General features: G+C 34.5%; 1 protein-coding gene across 3 annotated transcripts in view; it reads left to right on the top strand.

Annotated features, from left to right (window-relative positions):
- Positions 1-16,808, top strand: part of CRISPLD1 (cysteine rich secretory protein LCCL domain containing 1) — a 39,280-nt gene extending 22,472 nt beyond the window's left edge. For 2 of the 3 annotated variants that reach the window (NM_204654.3, XM_015282768.4), the window contains exons 5-15: positions 11-126; positions 751-851; positions 1,501-1,680; positions 1,768-1,828; positions 1,981-2,047; positions 2,650-2,780; positions 5,944-5,987; positions 6,079-6,151; positions 7,965-8,040; positions 13,381-13,511; positions 15,239-16,808. In NM_204654.3, coding sequence (NP_989985.3) covers positions 11-126; positions 751-851; positions 1,501-1,680; positions 1,768-1,828; positions 1,981-2,047; positions 2,650-2,780; positions 5,944-5,987; positions 6,079-6,151; positions 7,965-8,040; positions 13,381-13,511; positions 15,239-15,290 — 1,032 coding nt within the window. In that variant the 3' untranslated portion in view covers positions 15,291-16,808. The remainder of the gene's footprint in view (positions 1-10; positions 127-750; positions 852-1,500; positions 1,681-1,767; positions 1,829-1,980; positions 2,048-2,649; positions 2,781-5,943; positions 5,988-6,078; positions 6,152-7,964; positions 8,041-13,380; positions 13,512-15,238) is intronic. The other variant, XM_040675402.2, reaches the window with a different exon arrangement.
- The last annotated feature ends 7,025 nt before the right edge of the window (positions 16,809-23,833 follow it).

The following is a 23,833-nucleotide window of genomic DNA, read 5'->3' on the forward strand; positions in this document are numbered from 1 at the left end:
TTTTTCATAGGTTGTTTGGGCTACAAGTAGCAGAATAGGTTGTGCAATTAATTTGTGTCATAACATGAACATCTGGGGACAGATTTGGCCAAAAGCAGTCTATCTTGTATGCAATTATTCTCCTAAGTAAGTTGTCTGACACCCAAAAATATCTTGAATGGGGGGAAATACTTTGTAGTAATCCAGGAAATAATCCAAGAGGAAATCAGTCTGAGTTTTCTGTTTTTTGTCCTGTTACAAAGTAGAGCATTGTTCCCAAGGCAGCCTTGGCTGCACAAATACTGTTGCGATTTTGTAGAACTTTGGTTTTCTGGCCTCCAATGTAAAATTACTTTTTTTTTTTTTTTGTAAAATAAATATGTCTCATCATCCTGACCTTAAAGAATGTGTAATGTGAAGTTGATGTTGAAGATCACATCCCATAGGTTATTCCATTTGGGGGGGAGGTGGAGCCTCTTCTCATGTAATTGAAGAATTTAGATTTACATTGCTATGCCGATATAGAATGCACACACACACATACACACACACACACACAAACACATATTAGAGCAGCTAATGGCACTACTGATATTTCTGGTGGACTTCTAAATGACTTATATTGTGTTCAAGTTATTGAAGCAATGCTATGGTCTATGTTAATGCTGGATTTCATTACATATTTGTCAGCATACGGAATGATGCTTATTGTTAATATATTAATTTATTATGGCACATTTTACTAACTTTTTTGTTTTGTTTTGTTTGAAGGGGTAACTGGTGGGGTCATGCTCCTTATAAGCCTGGCCGTCCTTGTTCTGCATGTCCCCCTAGTTTTGGAGGAGGTTGCAGAGAAAATCTTTGTTATAGAGGTATGTAGGATTTTGACAGTACAGCTGTAACTGGGCAGAGGAATGTAACCTTTTGCTTTATTTTCTCATTATGCTTTAACTTAGTGGAATAGAGTATATTATGCATTTAGTCAAATACGTGGTAGGGGTCTGCTTTACCATACTGAATGAGATCATGTACTATGTATGATAGATATGTGAGGCTGAGCATCATGAGAAAGAGTAGAGTGTACTGCTGATTTAAGTGTTGCTTGAGAGCTTTTAGTACACAAAAATTTAGACTTTTTCTGTATGCTATTTATAGACCCTTTTGTAAATTGTAGTGAAGTCTATGCAGTGATTTGTTTAAAGGGATACATATTAGCTCAGTGACATAGCAATATGCATTACTATAAGAGAAGAACAAAACAAGAATGAGTTAATAATTAAACTGTCAGCTAGTGTGATTATTCATTTTTTAGAATTGTCATAATCTATTATGAAGCTTGAGCTCTTCTTCCTATGAAACAGTGGAATGTTTTCCTTTTTTTTTTTTTTTTTTTTTTTTTTTTGCTTATACTCAATGACCATTTCATGAAAACAAATTGTGTTACAAAAACATGTTAAGGGTTTTATGTTCCACAAACACATTTTGTCTGAGAAATCTTTTCTCACTTGCTTTCTGAAATAGAAGGCTCAGAAAGGCCTTATTCTCCTCATGAGCCAGAAGAGGAAACCAATGAGATTGAACGGCAACGATCCAAAGCCCAAGATGCAACAGCACAAAGCCGACCAAGAACTCATTCACCTTCAGGCTCCACAGGCAGTGAGGACAGTGAGAAAAATGAAGTAATAAGCACACAGCAAATGTGTAAGGAATTTAACTATTTTTCAAGTGGTCAACAAATTTGAATTATATGGTACCCATTTAAGTGAAATTGCTTTTTTCTTGTTTTAGCTCAGATTGTTTCATGTGAAGTAAGGTTAAGAGATCAGTGCAAAGGAACAACTTGCAATAGGTACGGTCAATTTTACAATTGTCATTACATTACAGTTGTGTTGCAGATTGTTATTATTCTAAAAAGCTATTATTCTAAATGTATGTGAACTGGAATACTTTCCCTTTACGTAATCTCAGGTTCTAAGACCAAGTTATATTTTATTTTCTTAGGTATGAATGTCCTGCTGGCTGTTTGGATAGCAAAGCCAAAGTTATTGGAAGTGTACATTATGAAATGGTAAACGTTTTAAAATAAGATTTTGTACAAATAGAACATTTAATGAAATGTTTTTGTTTTTTTTCTGGAATGCTAGTTAAAATTATATTAAGAATGGATTTTGAAGAAAACAGTCTTCAGCCTAAATAAAAGCTTACATCAAATATTTAAAATAGTACCAAACTGTTTGCACTTGCTATTCTGCATTTACTATCCATGTGTACTTCCTCCTCTTAGACACAAACAGAATGAAAATTTGCGTACCCAAATGTTGGGGTGCAAATTTGTGAAGATGCAAATTCAGGACAAATATTACAGTCTATGGGCACAAACTGCTTCGGTAAACTTAATATCTTGCTGCATAATTTGTCATGTATAACTGAAAAATAGTATAGGAAGAAAAGAGCAACGGTGAAGAAATATATTGTAAATGAGTATATTTTATCTCTGAATAAGGCAAAGTGATTTTTTTCTTCATTTGAAATAATACTTACATAGACCACTTCAAACTTGATAGACTATCTACCAAGTTTTTAATGACGTAATTAAAAGCTGAATTAAATTGCAATGGAAAGTAGTGTTTTTCTCTGACATGGAATTCCTTCTCACACTCTGTTTTTCAGCAATCCAGTATCTGTAAAGCTGCCATACATTATGGAATCCTAGACAATGAAGGTGGTTGGGTTGATGTCACTAGGCAAGGAAGAAAAAATTACTTTATCAAATCTTACAGGAATGGCATTCAATCAATTGGGTAAGCTTCCTTAAAATTAAAATGTGTGGAACAGTTTTCATTTGTTTTTGTTGTTATTGTTATTTCATACAAGCTGTGTAACAATAGTAGTATTTTGCATACTTCTTTTATCATAAAAAATGAAAATACTATAAAAGTTTATGTGGATATACTGGTATTGTATCCATTTTGAAAATTTAGCCAGTGTTAAATGGTGTATAGATAAGTGACAGAATAATAAACTCATTTATAACTGTATAGAATTAGTGTAGAAAAATAGTACATACTGATACTAATGTAGATTGCCTTAAATGTTTTGGACAAAGCTGTCAATTTATCCAGTGTTGGTCCATTTACACAGAAATGTATGGCAGCTAACAAGGCAAAAATTGTCCAAGCTCGTGTTTGGAAGTGATCCTCTTGTACTGTGCATAGAAACAATATGCACCAAGCAAAACCATCTCTTCTTATATTTCTGATAGTTTCATTACAGTTCAGTGACATTTTGCACAAATACTTTGCTCAATATCTGCATTGGCCAGTGATGGAATAATACTGTGTGTTGTGGAAACATCATTTGGACATGAACTACACTGTTCAGGTGCTTGTCCTGAGAATGATGTGTGACAGTAAATCCAGATACTCCCTGACATGCTAAAAGTAAAATGAGAAAAGTAGTATATAAAACTGGAGTATATCATGCATAATTTTTTACTAGTAGAACAGCATTAATATTAGATAAGATAGTATTAGTATCTGGAATCTACACTACTCTACATCTTAATGTATTCTGGAGAACCATACAATACTATGTGTAGCTAGTATATGTGTAATAATTCTGTATATGTAAGAATGTATGAGTAATGTCAAACTGAAAGAAAGCAGCATTTTGCTGAATTATGTATTTGGTTTGTGTATGAACATAGTATAACCATTAGAAGCTGTGCTCTTTCTATGTGCTGTGCTAACCAAGTGCACATGCTGTAAAATCTGATGTTATTTTTCTCTTCAACAGATTTACATAATCCAGAATACAGGGAAACACTGGCCAGGTAGACTAAGTTCAGTGGCATAGAATTTGGGCTACCTAGGTAGCACTTCAGGCATTGACATTTATCTGTTTCTTTGGTCATCAAATGATCTGACTGCAGTTTAAATTACACCTCCTTAAAAGGAAGATACAGATAATTATTTCTTCATTAAATATTTTGAGACAAAGAGATAAACAGATCATAGGATCACAGAATAGCTTGGATTGGAAGGGAAATTAAAGATCATCTAGTTCCAACCCTCAAATCTGTATTGCTTTTGGACTCAGCTTTCCTACAAATGTAGTGGTAATTCAATTTCAGAAAATTTTCAAAGTGGAAGAAATAGATTTCCTGTCACTTTACATGTCTGTGTTTCTGTGCCATTTGTGACAAAACCATAAGAATGTTGTCTGTAGAATGTATTTGGCACTTATCCTCTGAGAATCACAACACAAAAGTGTTTTCTTTTCTATGGGCACATATAAGTTGTATCACATCTGAACATTAAAGGCTAACTTGTTTTTGGTTTTTTGGTTCACATTTTAGAAAAAAGTATATTAGAGGCTTTATGGATTAAATACTGTTAAACGATCAATACTATACCTTCCGCTCTGCAAGTATATTTCATGAAATTTCTGCTGCTGTACGTGTGTACAAAATATTATGATCCAGCATTAGCATCATAAGTCAGTCCCTAAATTATAGCCTTTGGGATAAATAAAGAAGATTTACCAAAGTTTCGCATCTAGTAAATCATAAAATCTGCACGGCTATGATGCAAATTTTGTATTAGTTTTTTTCTGAGTTTTGTAAAGTATCTATTTACAATAAAATGACAGTACTACTCTTGACCAGGATTTCTCTAGTGTTAATGGATGAAAAAAAAGACTAGGGGGACCTTGCTGCTATCTCACCAATGTCTCTAGGTGGATTCTTGCGTAAGCTACACGTAAATTTGATGAATATATTGAGTGAAGACAATTTCACTCATATTGTATATTCCAAAACTTAGAAAAAGAAATTTCAGTATAACATACAGCAAACTTCCCAGTTTTCTTCACTGATTTATTTTCAGTATTGCTAATACAGTTGTTTTTTATCCAGCTGTTCTATTATCAGAGCATAGGCTAACATTTTAAACCATATGTCTACTAGTAAATCAACAATAGAAGACAATCAGCTGTTCCTATACTGGTGTTTGACAATGCTAGGGTAACCAAAGTATGAGGTAACTTAGTGAAAACAAATTGAAAGGCAGTAAAGGAACAAATATGGAATTGGTTGGCCATGCAATGACATGAACCAACCCAAGCAAACAGTTTCCAAATAATAGAAATTACAGTGCTATAGATCCTACAGGAGGAATTTGCTTCTAAGGAGAATAGGGGATCATTCCCTTAATTATTTTATTTTTTAATAAATAATTTTATAGATGTCAAAAAGATTACCAGCTTTTTTATTACACTTGGAAAATATTGGAATCATAGCAACTGGGCTAAAATAAAAGCAGAATTGTTCAGCAATCGTAATATAGCAGCAGAATGTACATACCTGAGTTTATGTAATATCAGGAAATTGATACATCTGGTCGTACTGAAGGAAAACCAACTTTTTTGTAACTTTTGTAACTTTTGTGAGCTTATAGTTTTACTGGTGATAAGTTAATATAGATTTGAGATCCAAAAGTAAAATTTATTGGTATTTTTCAAAAAGGCTATCCGGAGAAACTTTTTTCAGGCTTGGAGCTTATTGTAGGAATGAATCTTTGGGGGGAAGTGAATGATCCCTTCTGATCGATGAATGTTTCTGAGAAATTCTCAACTATAGTTTTTGTTGGCTATATTTTGAGGGACAAAGAGTTTGCATAATTTGTTGTTAGCACATAGTCTCTTAGCAAACTAAATTACTGAAAGAGTTTAGCATGCATTCCTGGTTTCCAATTAGATTTACTGAGAGTACAAACTAAATGTTTCACTCTAACAAATAGATTCATATTTGGGTAGGTGGGTTTAATGAGTAAAAATTGACTGAGGACAATGTCTTAAGTTTATTTTTAGATTTACGAATGAAAGTTCTCCTAACTAAAAAGACATAGAAGACTGGAAACATTAAGAGATGTTATTTACTGACTATTTCTGTTATATCTTCTTCAGAAAATACCAATCTGCTAATTCCTTCACAGTCTCTAAAGTAACAGGTTAGCATTTATATTTTTATGAATTCATTTATTTTAAACTATGATTTTTTAAATAGCACAAACTTAATGGTTTCTATTTTACTTTTTCCAGTTCAAGCTATCACCTGTGAAACAACAGTGGAACAATTGTGCCCATTTCAAAAACCAGCTTCACACTGCCCAAGGTAAAATTCTTTGAATCTTTTATTAATACAAAATACTGCATATTTTCTGTCAGATACTGATTATCTATAGTTGACATTAACAAAGGTGACAGCAATAACTGTAAATGTGAAGGCAGAAATATTTTCCTGGTATTTTAGTCTTTGGTCTAAATAAATGGTTGGGTAGGTGAAGGTGATCTGTCGGCTGTTTTCATGAGGAAAATTTCACTTTCTTTTGCCTGTTGAGATCTTTCTTTCATCTCCTTGTCAAATCTTAGCAAATCTTTTCTTAGACTAAAGACTGGAAAGGAAAATCTATTTTACTTTTTTATTGTTCATTATTAAATCTACACATCTTGAGCAAAACATACTTTATTTCAATGTATTTGCTTGTAAGACAGGTAAATTAAAAGGAACTGATGCAGATAGTTGTCACAGAAGTAATCAATTTTTTGGGAGTCTTGGAGGATTCAATGAGCAAATATATTTGCAAAAAGATTGAATCACATGTTTTTAAGGTAAGGTGTGGTCTGCAGGTCAGTTAACACCTTTCAGTCAAACATATGCTCCTTTTCTTTGAAGCCTATGTTTTAGCTCATCTGTAGAAGCCGGTGCCTCAACATTTTGAGGAAGGAAATTGGTAACAGTTCTTAAAACCATAGATGAGTCAAAGGTAAATACACTGTAGCATGATTTACCGCAAGCTAAGCTGGAGATATCCACAGGAGTACTTTCATAGCAGTCCTACTGCCAGTACAGGAAGCAAGTACAAAGCCAGAACTGCTAGGAAAACATCCCTTCATGTAGCACTTGGGTCCGTGGACTTGTTTGGTGTTTGGCTATGACTTCTGGCTTTTTAGCTGGAGGATGTGGAGAAGTAGGTGAAGGAGTGGAATGCAGGAATGGACAGATAAAATCTCATACTGCTACCTTTATTATTTTTTCATAATCAAAAACTGAAACTACCTTAATTAAGAAGAAAAACAGTGTCTATCTTAAAAAAATAATAATTTAAAAAATAACAGGAAAATAACTAATTAATTCTGAAGTACCAACTTAAGGAGCTTCTCAACAGCAGTGATACACTCAGGAATCTGTATACTAACTTAGCATAATTCTGAAAGTGTGACTGTCCATGGCACTGATTGTGCAACCTTGTTCTTCCCTCATGCCCTACCCATAAATCAGGAAGTCTTCAAAGGACCGTTTGACATCTTACTTCCTTTAGACAAAAATCTCTCTCACAGCTGCATCAGCTTATTTTGGTGACCCGTCTGATAATACTGATAATAGCATGCCCAAAGGCTGTGGCATGTCAAATATCAACAAGGGCATGATAGCAACAGATCCCCTGGAATCTGCTAGGAATCTCATTACCTTCTGGAATTTTCTATCTTAAGTGTTGACCATCATTATAATTTGCTAATTTCTCATGGCTTTAAAACTACAGCAGGCCTTCATTCAGGTATTCGTCTTCTGAGAAGATATTCAGCTGTACAGTTTAGATAGGATACAGTAGAAGCAGATAACAATACGCTGGTTTTATTACTGGACTCAAATATGTAAAATGAAAATATCATAAACTTATCCAAAGAGAAGAAGACCACAGCTTTGAAGTAACTTTTCAAGCACTTTATTATGAACCACAAGTTACTTTAGGAATCCTTTTCAGTTAGTAGTATCAAAAGCTTGAAACTGTTAGCCTTTTAGCATCAGTATGGACCTTTGTGTATGCACCATCAAACTGATTAATAGTCACTAATGCTAATATTGAATGTTATAGTAGTACTCTTTTAACATTCTTCCTAATTGTGCTTTATTTTCAATATTTCAGAGTGTATTGTCCTCACAACTGTATGCAGGCAAATCCACATTACGCTCGAGTCATTGGAACACGAATTTATTCTGATGTAAGTTCTGTGATTTGCACTGTATTATGTAATGAAATATAAAGTTCTGTGAAAAACTATAATGTAAAAATAATGCTAATAGATAAATATTGAGTTTTCTTCCACATGCTAATTTTTTATACTTAATTTCATAAAAAGATGTACTTAGCAGTCTTTTCAGAAATTCTTTGTCTTTAAATACTCAGACAATTAAATGGAAATTTTATTAAAACTCAGTGTAGGCTTCAGTAGTTTCTGGACCTTTTCTGAGTTTCTATCTCTGTGCAAGATGAATAGCCGAGCAGAGATGTCCATTCCTCACCATTTCCTACAGAAGGTTCCTGAGGCACTCAGCTCAGATGTAGACTGATGCATCCTACGTGTATTTGTGCGGATGTTTCTATTGATAGTATTGTCATTATATGATTTTCTGCAGCTTTGTTGCTGTTGTTGTTGCTATCATTTAAAGTATTTTAAAGCTAAGATGCTTTTAATTGAAATTTTTACTATCTAATATGATTGTGTATTTTGTACACTATAACTTATGACTCAACTAGTTTCATGTTAAATATTTATAGAGAACATCTAATAAGTGTGTCCTCTTTTTCAGATATTCATGTATTCACAAATTTGTCCACAGATATAGGGAATTCATTTATCCACATATCGTAGCAAATGTATTTCTAATTGCAGTCAAAGATATTCTTGGTTAATTCCAGAAAACCAGTATTTTTTTTCTGATGTTCCTGCAATTTCTTTTTTTCCCCCACATATGTGAATGTATGTATGTATTCATGTATGCACATGAGTATTTATTTGCACTAGTGCTTAGGTCTCTTGCACTCAGTAGATGTAGAAGAATTTGCTTGCATAAATATTAATTAAAGGCAAGTAACTAACAGATGTCACTTCAAAAATATGCATTTAGAAAGCAATTTTGGTAGTATCAATGGGAAACTATTTAATCATTTCCATTTCTATCTTCAGTTTGATCATATATTCATTCTTAAATTCCCAGTGTTTTACAGCTACTGCTTTTTCCCCTGTTCCTAAAGGAATTGTTCTCTGATTTGTCGGTAACGCCACACGGAACTTTTATCCTTTTATTCTCCCATCTTTTATAGCTTTAACATTGCAATGACTATCTCTAATATAACTAAAGGAAAACCATCCATTATTTCATCCTCTGTTTGTCCATTCTGCCAACTATTGTCACTTTGTCTGTGATAAATGAATTACAGCTGCAGTTGATATAGTCAATGTCTATAAACTTATTTGTGGATGGAGTCACCTAATACTAATCCCTTTGTATTCTGTAACATCTACTTTTCATACCTTCCATTTGTTTCTCTTATCTTGAGGTAGATTGCTAGCTCTTTAAAACAAAAGTATCTCTTATTCTGTGTCTGTGGTACAATAAGATTCTCTTCTGAAAACAGCTGTTATGGTATAAATAAAAACTGGAGTATGTGTTGTTCTCCGCAAACAGCAGTACAAATTACTCATTCTTCATATGACTCAAACACATTGTCACCTTTGTGCCTGGTGAGGTCCTTCTGCTATGAATTTCTACATGGCAATTCTTTCCATGTTGGGAGGCAGGGTTAAAAAAAAGGTTTCCTACTTCCTTGTGCTGAAAAGTTAGTTCCACTTTTCAAGTTTAGTTAATTCATTTTGTCTAAAACTTTTTGAATTTTATTCCTGAAATTTCAGTCATGTCATGCTCAAAAAGTGAGCATTTTATCAATATCTGTGTTTTTAAAGCACTTTTCAATTGACTTAATTTGTGAAATAAGATGAAAGCTTTCTCAGTAACTAAATTATATCAGGCCTAATGTGATTGTCCAAACTCTGCTGGAGATAATGTTGCAGGACATGCCCATAGAAAGTTTGTCTTTTGTTATTATTCTCGGCTCTTGGACTATCAAGATATCAAGATAATAAATAATAAGAAATAACAAAGGTCTCTTCCAACCCCTGCAATTCTATGATTCTGCAAAATCTTTTTACACAAAAGAAGAGAGGCCTTTTGAAGTAGCTATGATAGTTAAATAAAAAATTATACTTGCAGAATTTTTCCAAAAAAAAAAAAAAAAATTCTGAAGATATTAATTTTTATCTGGCATTACTTATATTTATCCTGTTTACACAGTAGGGAGTATTTTTCTAAAGACTCTTTACTAGTAGTAACTCTTCATTATGAGTGTTGATTGAGTAATTCTACAAAAGCAAAAACAAACAAACAAACAAAAAAGCCTAATTTTGGTGGTTACAAATAGCAAAGATCTTTTATCTGGAGAATTTGATAGAATTTTATCAGTTCAGACCATCTGTGAATTTGGACCGTATTATTTTTTTTCAGTAACCATATACAGAAATATTTCCCTAACACTTGTGCAAAAACCTATTTGTAACTCTCTACTGTAGTAAAATCAAAACACTGTAATACAAAACCACCATTAAGTGGTCTTATAGCCCTACAATGACAAGAAAGACAGACTTGTGGCTAAAATGCCTTTACAGAGTACTCCTATTCTCTGTTAGATATTTGGTATTTTGCTGAGTAGTTGAAGAAGGAAAATAATTAAGCAGCTTGATATACAGATTCTATGACCTGTTAAATATTAATGAGTGTCAGAGGGTTAAAAATACATCCGGGTCATATGCTCTATGAAATGTTTATATTAATTTACATTTATTAATATGGTAACTTAAAATTCTGCCCTTTATATCCTTCAGAGTGAAATTCATGAAAATTGAAGAAAAAAACCAAACCCCTGAAGATTTCCAGAAATACTTATAAGTCTGCTAATCTGAAATTACAAATAATGTGCCAAATTTTTTATTAAGTTGCGAAATCCTCTTCAGCTAAATTTACCTCAATAAGTTACCTTACATCTCTAGCTAACATGATGAGAATGCAATATTATCGAGTAGTAAATGTTATGGCATCAATATTGGAATTTAAGTTTGATGAGGAACACCAAACCAATGAGTTCTTGAAAACTCAAAACAGATAATACTTTTTTGAAAAAAAAGTGATAAAAACTGCATGCATTTATTCATTTGAATACAAATGAGAATACATAATTGTTCATAAGGTATGTACATTTGTGATCCATGCTCATCTGTAAAGCAGAATTAGAATTCAATCTGAAAATCATTTCTTGAGTTGACCTCATCAACTCCCCTTCCTTTTCACATATCCGCTGTCTCTTGACTTTAGCTTTAAAATATTGCCTAACCATACTTCATTGATTACTTTGGTAATCAATTGTATGACCAATGCTAGCACTGACTCCTATTCTAACAAGTAGTCTATCTCTCTGTAAAAGCCTCCATCCCTTTACCTTTTCCTTCTTTTCACTTGACCAGAAACTTCCAAATAATATTGAAACAGTTGGTATCTTAACCACCTTCAGATGCAATGAAGGTATGAAGATGAAGGTGTCTTCCTGTCTAGTATACAGTTTAGTCTGTTGGTTACAATTGTGAAGATGATCTTTTTACCCAATTGTACCTCTAGCTTATTTCATGTCTCCAATGTGAACTGAAAATAAAGTTACTACTATATTATAGCACTAGTAATTAATAGTGTTCCTCTAGTCCAGCTAATTGCTTGTAAATCTCATCTTTTGTTTCTTTATACTTTAATCATGCATTTGCAGAGATCATTTATTCCCCTTTATATTAGATATCACACAGTAGCAATCTGATACGTAGATACTCCCATAATATGAGTATATAAAGGATGCTGTAACCCTAGAACTAAAGTGACTAATACTGCTCACGTTATAATGAAAGTCTGGTGGATTTGGGAAGGGAAAAAGTATGGAGGAGTGCATAAATGCATCACTTCTGACACGTTCAAAAATGCAGCCAGCAGTATGGAAGGAAAATCTTTAAAGCATCTTTGCTACAGATTATTTACATGAACAGTTTCAAATCATTACTCTCAAAAATATTGTAAATTAAAGGACAAGCTAGATAACATTGAAGCTGGCAGCATTTGTGTTTTGATATAAGAGTTATATTACTATATATATATATGAGTTATAATTTTAAGTTCCTGATTTTATATAGCATTGAGATTACGAAATAGCTACGAAATAGGAATAGATATAATTATTTCAGTTACAACTGGAAGAAATTTAGCTCTTGTTTGAACGGTCATCTGTGTGACCAGCTATTGATATTCATATTGGCTTCAAATTTAAGGTTGATTGAGGAAAGACCCTTTGCAGTGAAATTTTTCTGTTTTTCCACAAAATAGCTTGGTTTAAAGTGCAGATTCATTCTAACTGGAACTATGCTTTGCAGTACTTCGTATTGAAGAAGATTGGGACCTTCAGTCTGCGCTATACAAAAAGCTTCATAGTTATGTCTATTGATTTTAAATGTGTTGAAAGTGATAATATGCTTGCATGCATAACCTGCAAGTTTAAATCAATTAAGTTAACATTTTCAAGATTGTCACTGAACTCTCCTGTAAATATTATTTGTGCTACATAGATTCATGATAGAAAATTAGTATATTTCACACAGAAGCTGCTGTTAACTTCACAGAGAGTTTTGCCTGCATAAAGTTTGTGACACAAAAATTTTTCTGAAGCAACTGAAGAAGAACATCCCAACTATATTTCCTCACTCAGAATTAAGGATCTAAAATCATTAGTCTAGCATTAATCAACTATCATACCTAAGGAATTATTTTAGATCTCTGTTCTATTTGATGTTCATCTTATAACTTTAATCTAATTAGCTTTTAGTATTAGCCCATGCCTGGACAAAAAAAATTGTAATATTCCCTTGAATATGGATCATTTCACCTCTGTTTGAGGTTATTCAGCTGGAGATGGAATTGCTATTCTCAATCTCTTACTTTTGGGGTAGGACATCTGTTCCTAGAAACATATGACTGCAGTATGCCTTTGCTACTGTGCTGTTCCACTGTTTGGCTATGACTGGAGATTAAACAGAATCTCCTGATTTGTAATGATTCATGGGACATGGGTTTGGTTTTCACTACCTCTCTGCTACTGAAATGAAGGCAGATAGAGCCTTGCATTGTGAAAAGCCCAAGAATTTAAACGTTTCTGATTCTTGAAATGAAATAGGTTGAAATTAATGATTTTTGGATCATGCTGTGAAACCTTGCTGAAGAGACAGTGGCTGTACTCCTATAAATTGGCTTAATCCATATGTAACTGATTTAAGTACTCTAAAGATTAATAAAATCAGTCATGCAATGAGTGTAATTATTTTATATTGCCTAAAGCTTGGTTTATGCATTCTTATTTTTTTCTTAAAACAATTTGAAATAAAAAAATTAAAACTAAACTTCTCCTTATTCTTTCTTAGATATCCAGTATCTGTCGGGCAGCTGTACATGCTGGCGTAGTACGCAACGAGGGTGGTTATGTTGATGTTATGCCAGTAGACAAAAGAAAGGTGTACATTGCTTCCTTCCAAAATGGCATATTTTCAGAAAGGTACAGAGCCCATTTTATAATATTACTATTTACCCTTCACCTTGATAAGATTATAAAGTGTTGCATTATGTCTGTTTGTACCTGAGGCACAGCTAGTAACCAATTAGGCCAATGTGGGTGATTTACAGAGCTTGTGTAACAGCTGCAGTGACTTTGGAGAAGCTGTGGTACCAGAGCTGCCTGCCTCCTCTAAGCTCATAAATCATTATTCTAAAAAGCTGCTTATGAAAAAAAAAGAAAAAAACAAACAATAATAACCCTCTTGTTTATTTTTCTCATTATGTTGAAAAGAATATTTAATTAAAAAAATGCCTCTGGTTTCTTTGGGATTTTTTAACATTAATATCAGTGATCTATTCTGAGTTAGAGGATCCGTGATAGGCTGGTACTGGTAGCCAGTTGTCTGTTCATTTGTTCACTCTGAAATGGTCTGTACAGTTTATATAGTATCAAACCAATCAGCCTGGTCCATGAATGATGCACAGAAAACTAACAGTTTTTTAGTTTCTATTTTGTAATGGTTTTACTGCTTTTATCAGTTATTCTGAAAGACACAGATGTGTGGTGGAAGTCCATTTAGTTATAATCAGTATAGTAGTGAGTTCTATGATGATAACTCAGGCTGCACATTGCAAATCAAATTTGATTCCTGAAAGAGCTCTCCAGGTTCTACAAGAAGAAAAAGATATAACCTTAAGAAAAACTTTCTCAGTTCTGAATAGCTACAAATGATTTTTAACTCTGTACAATCTCAGAAAGTTTCTTTAAAACACTTGGAAGTAGGAGAAAGATAAAGATTTTTTCCAATTTTTTTATTACTGTGAGGCAGTCTTGCCCCTTTCTTTCATAAACCTCTGAGCAACCCTAAAAACTTGTAAAATATGTATTTCATTTCCTTTGTGAATAATTTCATTTACATATTCTTTGGCCTTTTCCTGATTATCGTCCAGTTCCCTCAGAAAGAACACTTCCTTATTGTTTCTTTTGTTCTCCTTCTAAATTCCCTTACTGAGTCGAAAAGAAGTTAGAAAAAGTGTTGCAGATTTAATCATTATTTGTACTTTGCCATCTTGGTCAATATTCTGGAGACCATTCTCATGATTTTTTTTTTTTTTTTTTTTTTTTTTGTGAAACTAAAGAACTGTAATGAAGATTGTAGTGCCAGTGGAGACAACATATTTCATTACTCCCTTTCTTATGTTCACTCTATTTCCCCTTCTTTCTCAGATGTGCCTTAAATAGGTTTTGCAAAGGGGAAAAGCATTAGACCATGAAATATGACAAGTTATTTCAGTTCTCATTACAAAAATATTCTAACAAAATTTCATTCTTTTTGTTGTTGTTTCCTTTGAAGCCAGATATTAATCTGTTCAGAAGGCTATCGGTACTTAAAATGCATTTCCTTTGTTTTTGTAAAATATAAATTCTGTTTAGCAATACATCCTTTAGACCATAACCAAACAACGAGCAAGAGATCTCTTGGATCTGCAAGTTATATCTGAATGTACTTCTTTAAGTAGTGAACGTAAGATGTCTGCTTTTGCTGGTTCCCATAAACTGTTCTTTAGCATTTTGCTTCATTAGAGCTTTATTCTTTACTGGGATTATTTGAAATTCATATGTTATGAATTGTTCCTAATACATTTATTGGAAGAAAAAATAAGTTGTCATAGAAATGCCATAATCTTAAAAATAACAGCCACATTTTTTTTTTTTTAATGTTTCAGTTTACAGAATCCTCCAGGAAGCAAGGCATTCAGAGTATTTGCTGTCGTTTGAATCAAGTAGACTATAAAACAGGCAAGTGAAACCACAGCACTTGGAAGAAAATGCTAAAGACCATTTCTTATCATTGCTAAAATTTGTATAAAGCTGTAACATTCTTGTACAGAAGATATATCCTGCTTCCCACCAAAAAACTTTAAATTACATATAAATTTTAATGAAAAAAACTTTAAACATGGGAGAAGAATCCATTTGAAAATCTATATTGATAAATAACAGTATTTTGAATCCTGTGTTAAATATTGCTATATTTTCTTAGCAGTTACTCCTAGACAGCTAATTCAAAGCTCATAAATGTTCTGTGTTTTCTTCATCTGAATATATTATTCTATGGTGCTTTATATATGCCACTAACAATAACCTTAAAAATAGGGAGGCCTGAGTTTTTATTTCCAATGTACACAAAAGAAGCCATCCCAGTAATTCAGTATAACAAATCATGCCTTAAAGTAAAATAAAAATATATATAACTTTTTGATGATTTACAGTAGCGTTAGCCGTGCAAGCGTCGGTGAATGAAGAGCTAGACTGTTTTTCAGTTTTCACACAAATCATAGCAAGTTCAAATACAATTTTTAAATGAAATAGAAAATACAGAGAAATCCTTTAGAGAAAACATATTAGTATGTTTTTCTCTAAACAAATATTTCTGCAAGAGAGGGCCATTCGTATTTGCTATTTTTTAAATACATTTATAGGTAAAATGTTTATTGGATGCTGCTGAGCTCTTTAGTTCAAGATACTGATTCACTATGGTTCAATCCTTCACATATATTCTCTTACCTTATAATGGCAGATTGAGTGAGATGTATAAAACCCTGAAGGATCTTAGTCTGAAAGTAAATTTTCACATTCAGAAGTGGAGTAACCATAAATTGAGGCATAAACCATCGGATCTGCAGTGCAGTTCTGCATACATAAGCTTTACTTTCACCACGTGACTCATTCAATTTACCTAAATTGGGTTTCAGAAAAAAACATAGAATTGTACACGTGCATAGTTATTTGCAAGCTTGAGTGCTTAAGCTGTACATGGTATCCGTACACTATACAAAATAATGAGGGTAAATTTTAAGAAAATAGCAACCTTATTCCTCATGACCTGGCAAATATTCCTGCAGGCCAGGAAGTGTAGTGGTGCGGAGCCCTGTGGCAATTGTCATTTGTCAAATGCTTCACCATGTTTTTGAAATTCATTTATGGTGAACAGCCTTGTGCATTAATTTTACCATATTATGGTATATGAAGAACATGTAATGGTGATACTACATTTCTTTCTATGAAAAGTGTATTGTGCTTTAAGACTGAAAAGCTGTTAAAATTTATTTTTGGTATTTTTTGTTTCTGTTGTTGAATTTAATTCCTTTCAACTTGTAAACTGATTCGTATTCTTCATACTTCAGAATATTATATTCTGCCTTATGTTTTGCTACATGTACTACCTCATGTAGTTAGACAAGCTTTGTTAGTTTTTTTTTTAATCTGTTTTGAATAAAAATTATTTACTTAGAATTCATCTGATGGCCTTCATTGTTCCTCAAGAAGAAAAATTATCAACCACACAAGGTTTCCTTCTGCTCAACTAATTGTTGCAAGTTGTACAACCAAGCAGTAGACACAGCCTGAAATTTTGAAAGCTGTGGAGGCAATGTAGGCACACAACTTCTATTAATTACACTGGGAGTTCTCTGAGTAAGTCTTGCAGTCATTTTTCAAGTTCAGCCAGGGTATCTGGGAGCAGATTGTTTTGTCATTGTAAAGGGGAGCTGCTTCAGAAAGCCAATGTTATAAAAACAAACAAGCAAACAAAAAAAACTGCCACCTTTTTCTATCTCAATCCATCCCTTTGTTCTTCTGGTAAATGCTTCTGGTGAGAAATGTTCCTAGTAAGTTCTAGTTGGGAAATCTGTTTAACTGATGAGGGAGACGAAATGTGGTGTTGGCAGGGAAGGATGCATGAGAAGGAGCTTTATGTAGATCACGTGGTAATGTCACTGACCACTGCTCAGAAGTGAAACCATAGTGCAAGAAGACTTTGACTGTGATGGGGCACCAAGTCACTCAAAGGCTTGAGACAGATTTGCACCACCATTCTTTAAATAATAACAACAGTTATGGTTATCGGAACATAAAATGGAATGAGATGATTTCTGAAATTAAGGAGAGGAAGACCTGTTGGTAAAGATATTTGAAACTACGCTGTGGGAAAGCAAACACGGTGCCCTCACAGGCAGGAGACTTTCCTACAGCTTGACTTTACAGCCCAGCAGCAACCTTGTTACCGTGAGTTACCAGTGCTGCAGAGGCTTGGTGGTGAACCAGCTCCCTGCTCTCTGACCAGGCAAATAGCATTCCTCTCTTCGGACAGAGCAGAGCCCAGGGTAGAGGGAGGGACACCACAGTCAGACCTTCAGTCATAACCACACCTTCCTTCCTTTCACTACTTGTGTGAAGGGGGTTCTAGATGGAAATGCAGCTACCACACCAAATTTCTGACTTTTTCCTATACTTGTTTTCCTAAGCAGTTTTCCTGAGCAACTCTCCCCACACCTGTTGCACAAATTTGGGATCCCGGTTGCTTTTCCACATTGATTCCGTGTTGATTCTAACCTATTAAAATAGAAATCCCCAGCTAACTTCAGCCTCTTGAGAACTGTCAAAAATGAGAGAAGTATCTGTTTCCCAGTGGTTGTACAGTGAGAGGTACACATTTTTATTTTTGTCTGCAACAAAGCAACTATATGCCAGATGGTTAGAACTAGTTTGAATGAGTAACTAGCCGTGTTTGAGAGCACATTATAGCATAATCAAAAAATATAGAAGAAAGTAAGCTTTCAAATTCTGAAGAACTGCTTGGTTAATCAGAAAGTCATAAAATGATGGTATGAAATTTAAAACAGTAAAAAGCATAAACAATAAGAAAACTTAATTCATGCTATTCATAATTTGCTTCTTCCCAGAAAACATCAGCAAATAGTGACCAAGTGTAATTAACACTGATCCATAACAATCCTCTTCCAAAATAAATAAACCACTCGCCCCCTAAAAACCCGAGCTGTTATACACTGATATCTCCTACTTATGATTTTGAAAGAGCTAAAATATTAAGAAATGTAAACCCAATAAATGCAGTAGGCCCTTAAAAGCATATCTGAAGCAAGGAAGAATACTATGAAACCCATCCCATGATTCTGCAGTATTTCCAATTACAACTTGCAATCTTTTCAAAAGAAAACTGTATGAATCATTTGGAGAGGGATCAGGCATTTGTCAAGTATAGTTCACCTGCCTGATGAAGCAGTGCACATCAACTGTGGTCTCTCTGCTATACTGCATTGCTTCCAGATGGAGTGGCTAATATTATGACTAAACAGCAATTAGTATGATAGCAAAGTCGTCAGACACAAGTCATTCGAGTCTCACCATTCTGATAAGTGTTTGAGAATATTTTAGTTTTAGGGAACTTGGGACCCATATTCATGCCAGAAGACAGCTCACAGTACCAGGCAGACATAAACTAAGGATGGTGAAAAGCAGTTCTTAAACTTTGTGAATACTGAAATATGTTAGTTTACAGAATTTTCTGTGTCTCATTTCCATGTAGGGGACAGTCTGATCTAAAAATTATGCATAAAGTATTTTTGGAACTAAGCCTGAAACAGGGGTTAGGATAATTTGTATGTAAGTTTGTGGGTTTTTAACTGATGAAGTACCCCGTCTCAAATTTTACTTAAATACCCATCTGTCAGCTTTGTATGGATTATCAGGAGACAATAAACAATAACAATAATAAAAGAATAATAATACCTGCTTTTTTTTGTTGTTGTTGTATTGATGTATATGCTCAGGAAAATGTATGGCACTTTATTTCATACAGCAGAGATGTAACCAAGTTACTCACATATACAGTATCTTCTGTATGGCAGTTGCTTTTGAAGTATGTTTTGAATTTGGCTTAAAGCTCAGATAAGCCAGCTTCCTGTGAATACACAATGGAAGGTTTATTTCCTGCAATTTCTGCAGTAATACAAAGGGTCCGATTTAGAAATGTAAATATTTGGAAGTGACGAAATTATTCATACAGTGCAATATTCTGTTTGGAAATTTATATAAATACTGTATGAAATGCTGTACTGTCACACTTTCTATCTTAAGGCCTTTTATAGCATCTGTGAAACTCTAGGGAATTAAACAAGGAATGAAGAGCCTAGAGAGTTTTGTTTCACTCGCTGTATAAGATGCATCTTACAGAGCTTTAGATGTACAGATAAGAGCATACTTTTAGTGTTCAGAAAATTGCATATGATTTTATAAAGACATAAATTGTGCATATGGGAAAAGTAACCATGCCGTCAGCCTTAGCACTTGCCTGTCTTTATTGTCACAAACAAATGATTAAACTGATATTTTAAATGTGGTCACTATTGATATTATTGATATTGTTCTTATTAAATCAGAGGTCCTTGCCATGTACTGTGAAAATGCAACCAAATGTGATTCCTGCTCCATGTTAATGCAGGATGATAATGTAACACTTGAAATTTGCCATCAGCTGTTCAATGATCCATCTTAAATGTCTTGTTCATCTTAGCCTGGTTGCTGGGAGACGGATGTTCAAATCATAAAACCATAACAGCATTTTGCACAAAGTGCTAGTAATGAGCCTTAAATGTTCAGAAGCTAGCAGTATCTGAAAGCTCCCGTCAGAGCAGCTGTTATAAGGTACAGTAATATATGAGAGACCAAGGGAGGAAAGTCAAGAACGTGTGAACAAAGTAGCCAGTCATGATGCTCCATGTCTTACTAGTCACACTGATTTCTGCAGTAATTACCCTAGTTACTCAATTCAGTATCTGCCCCTGGTGATTTATCCAATATTGGTTTTGTCTTCACTAACAATGGTGTGAATGTCTGAAGGCTAGCAGTGAAATTGTTGGTTAAGAACTGAGATACACTGGCCAAACAACTAGAATAAATTTGCAGTACTCTATTTCTTTACACGCAAAATACTTCAGTTTTCAATGCCAAAAACACTTGGGCTTTAAAATTCAATGATTTCATTTAAAGCATAGGCATTATAAGAAAATAAAAATGTCACTGTATGCTGACTGTTTAGTAAGATGTTCAGAAAGCCATTGCAGCTGAACAGAAATTGCTGTACCAAACACTAGCAGTATTAAAGATAATCCTGAAATTTTGTTGCATATAAAGCATGCAATCTGGACTGGATTTTAGATGACATTTAACAAACTTCATTTGGTGTGTTTGCAGATATTTCTGTGTGAATGTTGTTTATGAAGACAGTATCCATATTTGGAGCATCAACTTAAAATAAATGCAAGAACTCATATTAGATTTGCTTTTGCATCTATTTGCAATTACTTCCCAAGTCTGAGAGACTCCACAGGATTTGTAGTAACGGAAATTATTTTTATTATTCTCAAGAAACAAAAAAGTGCTAAGAGGTACCAAATCTCCTAACCTTAACCTAACGTTTGAAAAACAAGTACTTCAGTTGCTTAATTATTCACTTAGGCTTGTTTATATGCAATGTAAATAGCAAGCTTGGCTTTGACTTGTCATAAATTACTGCTACTGTACATCCCAAGTACAAATTGGAAACAGTTGCTAAATAAATCTCCCTGTAGTCAGTTCAATCTCCATTCCTTATTTATCTGTTAAAATCCATCTGTTTCTTGTTGGTGGTGGGTGGTTTTCTTTATTCATATTGAAAGATCATGTCTTCTGAATAAGCATTTCTTTTGTTGTGTCAGAACGACTCCAAGACCTTTGGGCTGCAGGCTGCGCTAAGCACAGGAACAGAGCAATCGTTTTATGCAAAAGAACTTAGTCTCAGATTTTGGATTTAGCCCAGTTCCATACACAAAGAGGTACATTGTATGAGTTGATTTAGTGCTTGCTATAGTGGAGGTGATAGTCCTACTCTGGTATGGCTATAACTGGGACGAAGAATAGTTTTGTGAAATGCTCTGAGCCCCGCTCTCTTATCCAGTAAGAATTACAGAGTAAATTAGATCAGTTTGCATTTGGAAAATAAAGGAATAACTGCACAGAAGGTTTGGTGGACAACTAATAAATACTTGTCCTTCTGCCACCAGTTGAGAGTTCAAGCATGTTATATCAGACATATTCAGTGATGTGTGGATTGTGCAGATATAGTCATTTTTAGCTTGTCACTAACATTAAATCATATTTGGAAGCTTCTTCTCCAGCAGCTTCAAAGCCCACATCATTTTCTAGGGAATCAGTCGTGATTCCCTAGAAGGCTGAATATTCAACCTAGCTTCTTATTTAGCACTAACCAAAAGTACAAAGTACTCAATATTCTTTAAAGTATACTAAATAGCATCCATAATCTGTCATAGAATTGGGCTTTAACAAGAAGAGTGAGACTAGTTTGCAGCTAAAGGCTGGAACACTAGAGGCCTCAGAGAATATGGAAAATGCCTCTTACAGAAAAGCAGGGCATTATGGAGTATTAGAAGACAAACTTAGATGACTGCACCTAACACATGGTACTTGAATAGAAGAATTCAAAGAATAAATCATAATAAAGATTGATTTCAATACTTTAAAACTGCGTGGTTACTATCCTAAATCAAATAACCTTCAGATAAGGTCACGTTCTACAGAAAACAGAACAAAATGTTGAGTAAGGAGAAGACAGGATGGAGGGTGTGTTCTATACTACTGTCATAGAAAGCTTCCCAAACTGCCTAGGTTTGTTTGTATTTCTGAAGTCCTCTAAACTTAATTTCTTGTAGTCTGTTCAGCTCGAAACTCTTCCCTTTGCTTGATTTCCACCAGCTCGTTGATCAATAAAACCACACAGTACTCCCCAGACAAAAAAAAATCTCAGGCACCAATGTGTTAGGAGTGAAAATTCAGAGCATTAGACACTGGTAAAGAGTTCTAAAGGGTGCAATAATATGGGGATTAGCCTCACAGTGCAAGGAAGATAATCTGCACACAGGGAATAATGTCTGTGTCCCTTAAAAGCCTATGTAAATGACACAGCTTCTTTCCTTCAAGATACTGACAAAATGGTATGTGTTAGCTGAAATACTTGTTATTCAGTACAACTTCTGGTTCTGACCCTGGAGTTACTGAAAGTATCTGCACAGTTGAAGTTGCGACCCAACTCTCACAACTCATGCCTAGTGACAGAAGTGACTGTGAAACAGAAGTCGTGTGTCTCCTCCCACGTAACCTAGCTGCTTTGAGCCTCAGCAAGGCATAAATGCCTCCTTTCCTTCCTACTAAAAGGTAGGAGTTACAAAGAAAGAGAAAATCTTGAGAGGATATGTGTGGTGATACTGCACTGCACTGCACAGCAGGGTGAGAGGGATAGCAGACACCTTGCAGGGCTCTGTTTCTGGAAATGTTCATGTGAAATCAGAGAAGAGAGTGAGGGAGGGGGGGAGGAACATGAGCATGTATGAGGAAGCATGGTAACAAAGACATCCAGCACAGGGGCAATACTGACAACAGAGTTTTTGTTCTTTATGCAATTTAGCAAACCATATTATACAGCCATCAAGCTGTTTATTGATAGGTAAAATGCTCAAAATTTGATAAATGAAAGGTTGGGTTATCTTTTCAGTTAAACTGTTGTAAGTCAGTGAACAGAATAATCTCATAAATACCTGTAATGCTCCTCAAAAACTGGGATATAAAGAGCTCTGCTTTTCCAAGTTATAAAAATATTTCTGAAAGAAGTAATGTGTTCACCAGATGATTAGAGCATCATAAAATTTTACCTATGTCGGTGTTTCAAGTGTTTTTGTCAAAGAAGGATCAGCATGGCCTATTCTGAATGTCTTATCTCAGTACTAGATGTTTTAATAAGGAGATAACTTTATAAACAGGTAGCTAATCCATTTCACTGGAACATTCAAGTCTTAGATGATTACAGAATGATGCAATGGTTAAGGTCGGAAAGGACTTCTGGAGGTCATCTGGTCCAACTTCTGCTCAGGGGGGACACACAGAGCAGGGTTCCCAGGTCTGTGTTCAGGTGGCTTTTGAATGTCTCCAAGGAGGAGACTCTAGAACCTCTCTGGGCAATCTGTGCCAGCATTCAGTTACCCACACAGTGAAGTGTTTCCTGATACTCAGAGGGAGCCTCCCATGTTTCAGTTTTTGCCCGTTGCCTCTTGTCCTGGCACTGGGCAACAATGAACAAAACCTGGCTCTGTCCTCTTTGTACCCTCCTGTCAGGTGTTTATAGCCATTGATGAGACCTCCCTGAGCCTCCTCTTCTCAAATCTGTGTAGTCCCAGCTGTCTAAGCCTTTCCTCATAGGAGAGGTGCTCCAGTATCTTAATAATATTTATGGCCCTTCATTGGGCTCCAAGTATGTCCAGGTCTCTCTTGTACTGGGAAGTTCAGAACTGAACACAGTACTCCAACTGTGGCTTCACTAGTGCTCAGTAAAGGGAAAGGATCACCTCATTCAACCTGTTGACAATGCTTTTCCTAATTGAACCCATAATATCATTAGCCACCTTCATAGC

Source organism: Gallus gallus, chromosome 2 (genome assembly GCF_016699485.2).
Source record: "Gallus gallus isolate bGalGal1 chromosome 2, bGalGal1.mat.broiler.GRCg7b, whole genome shotgun sequence".
NCBI lineage: Eukaryota > Metazoa > Chordata > Aves > Galliformes > Phasianidae > Gallus > Gallus gallus.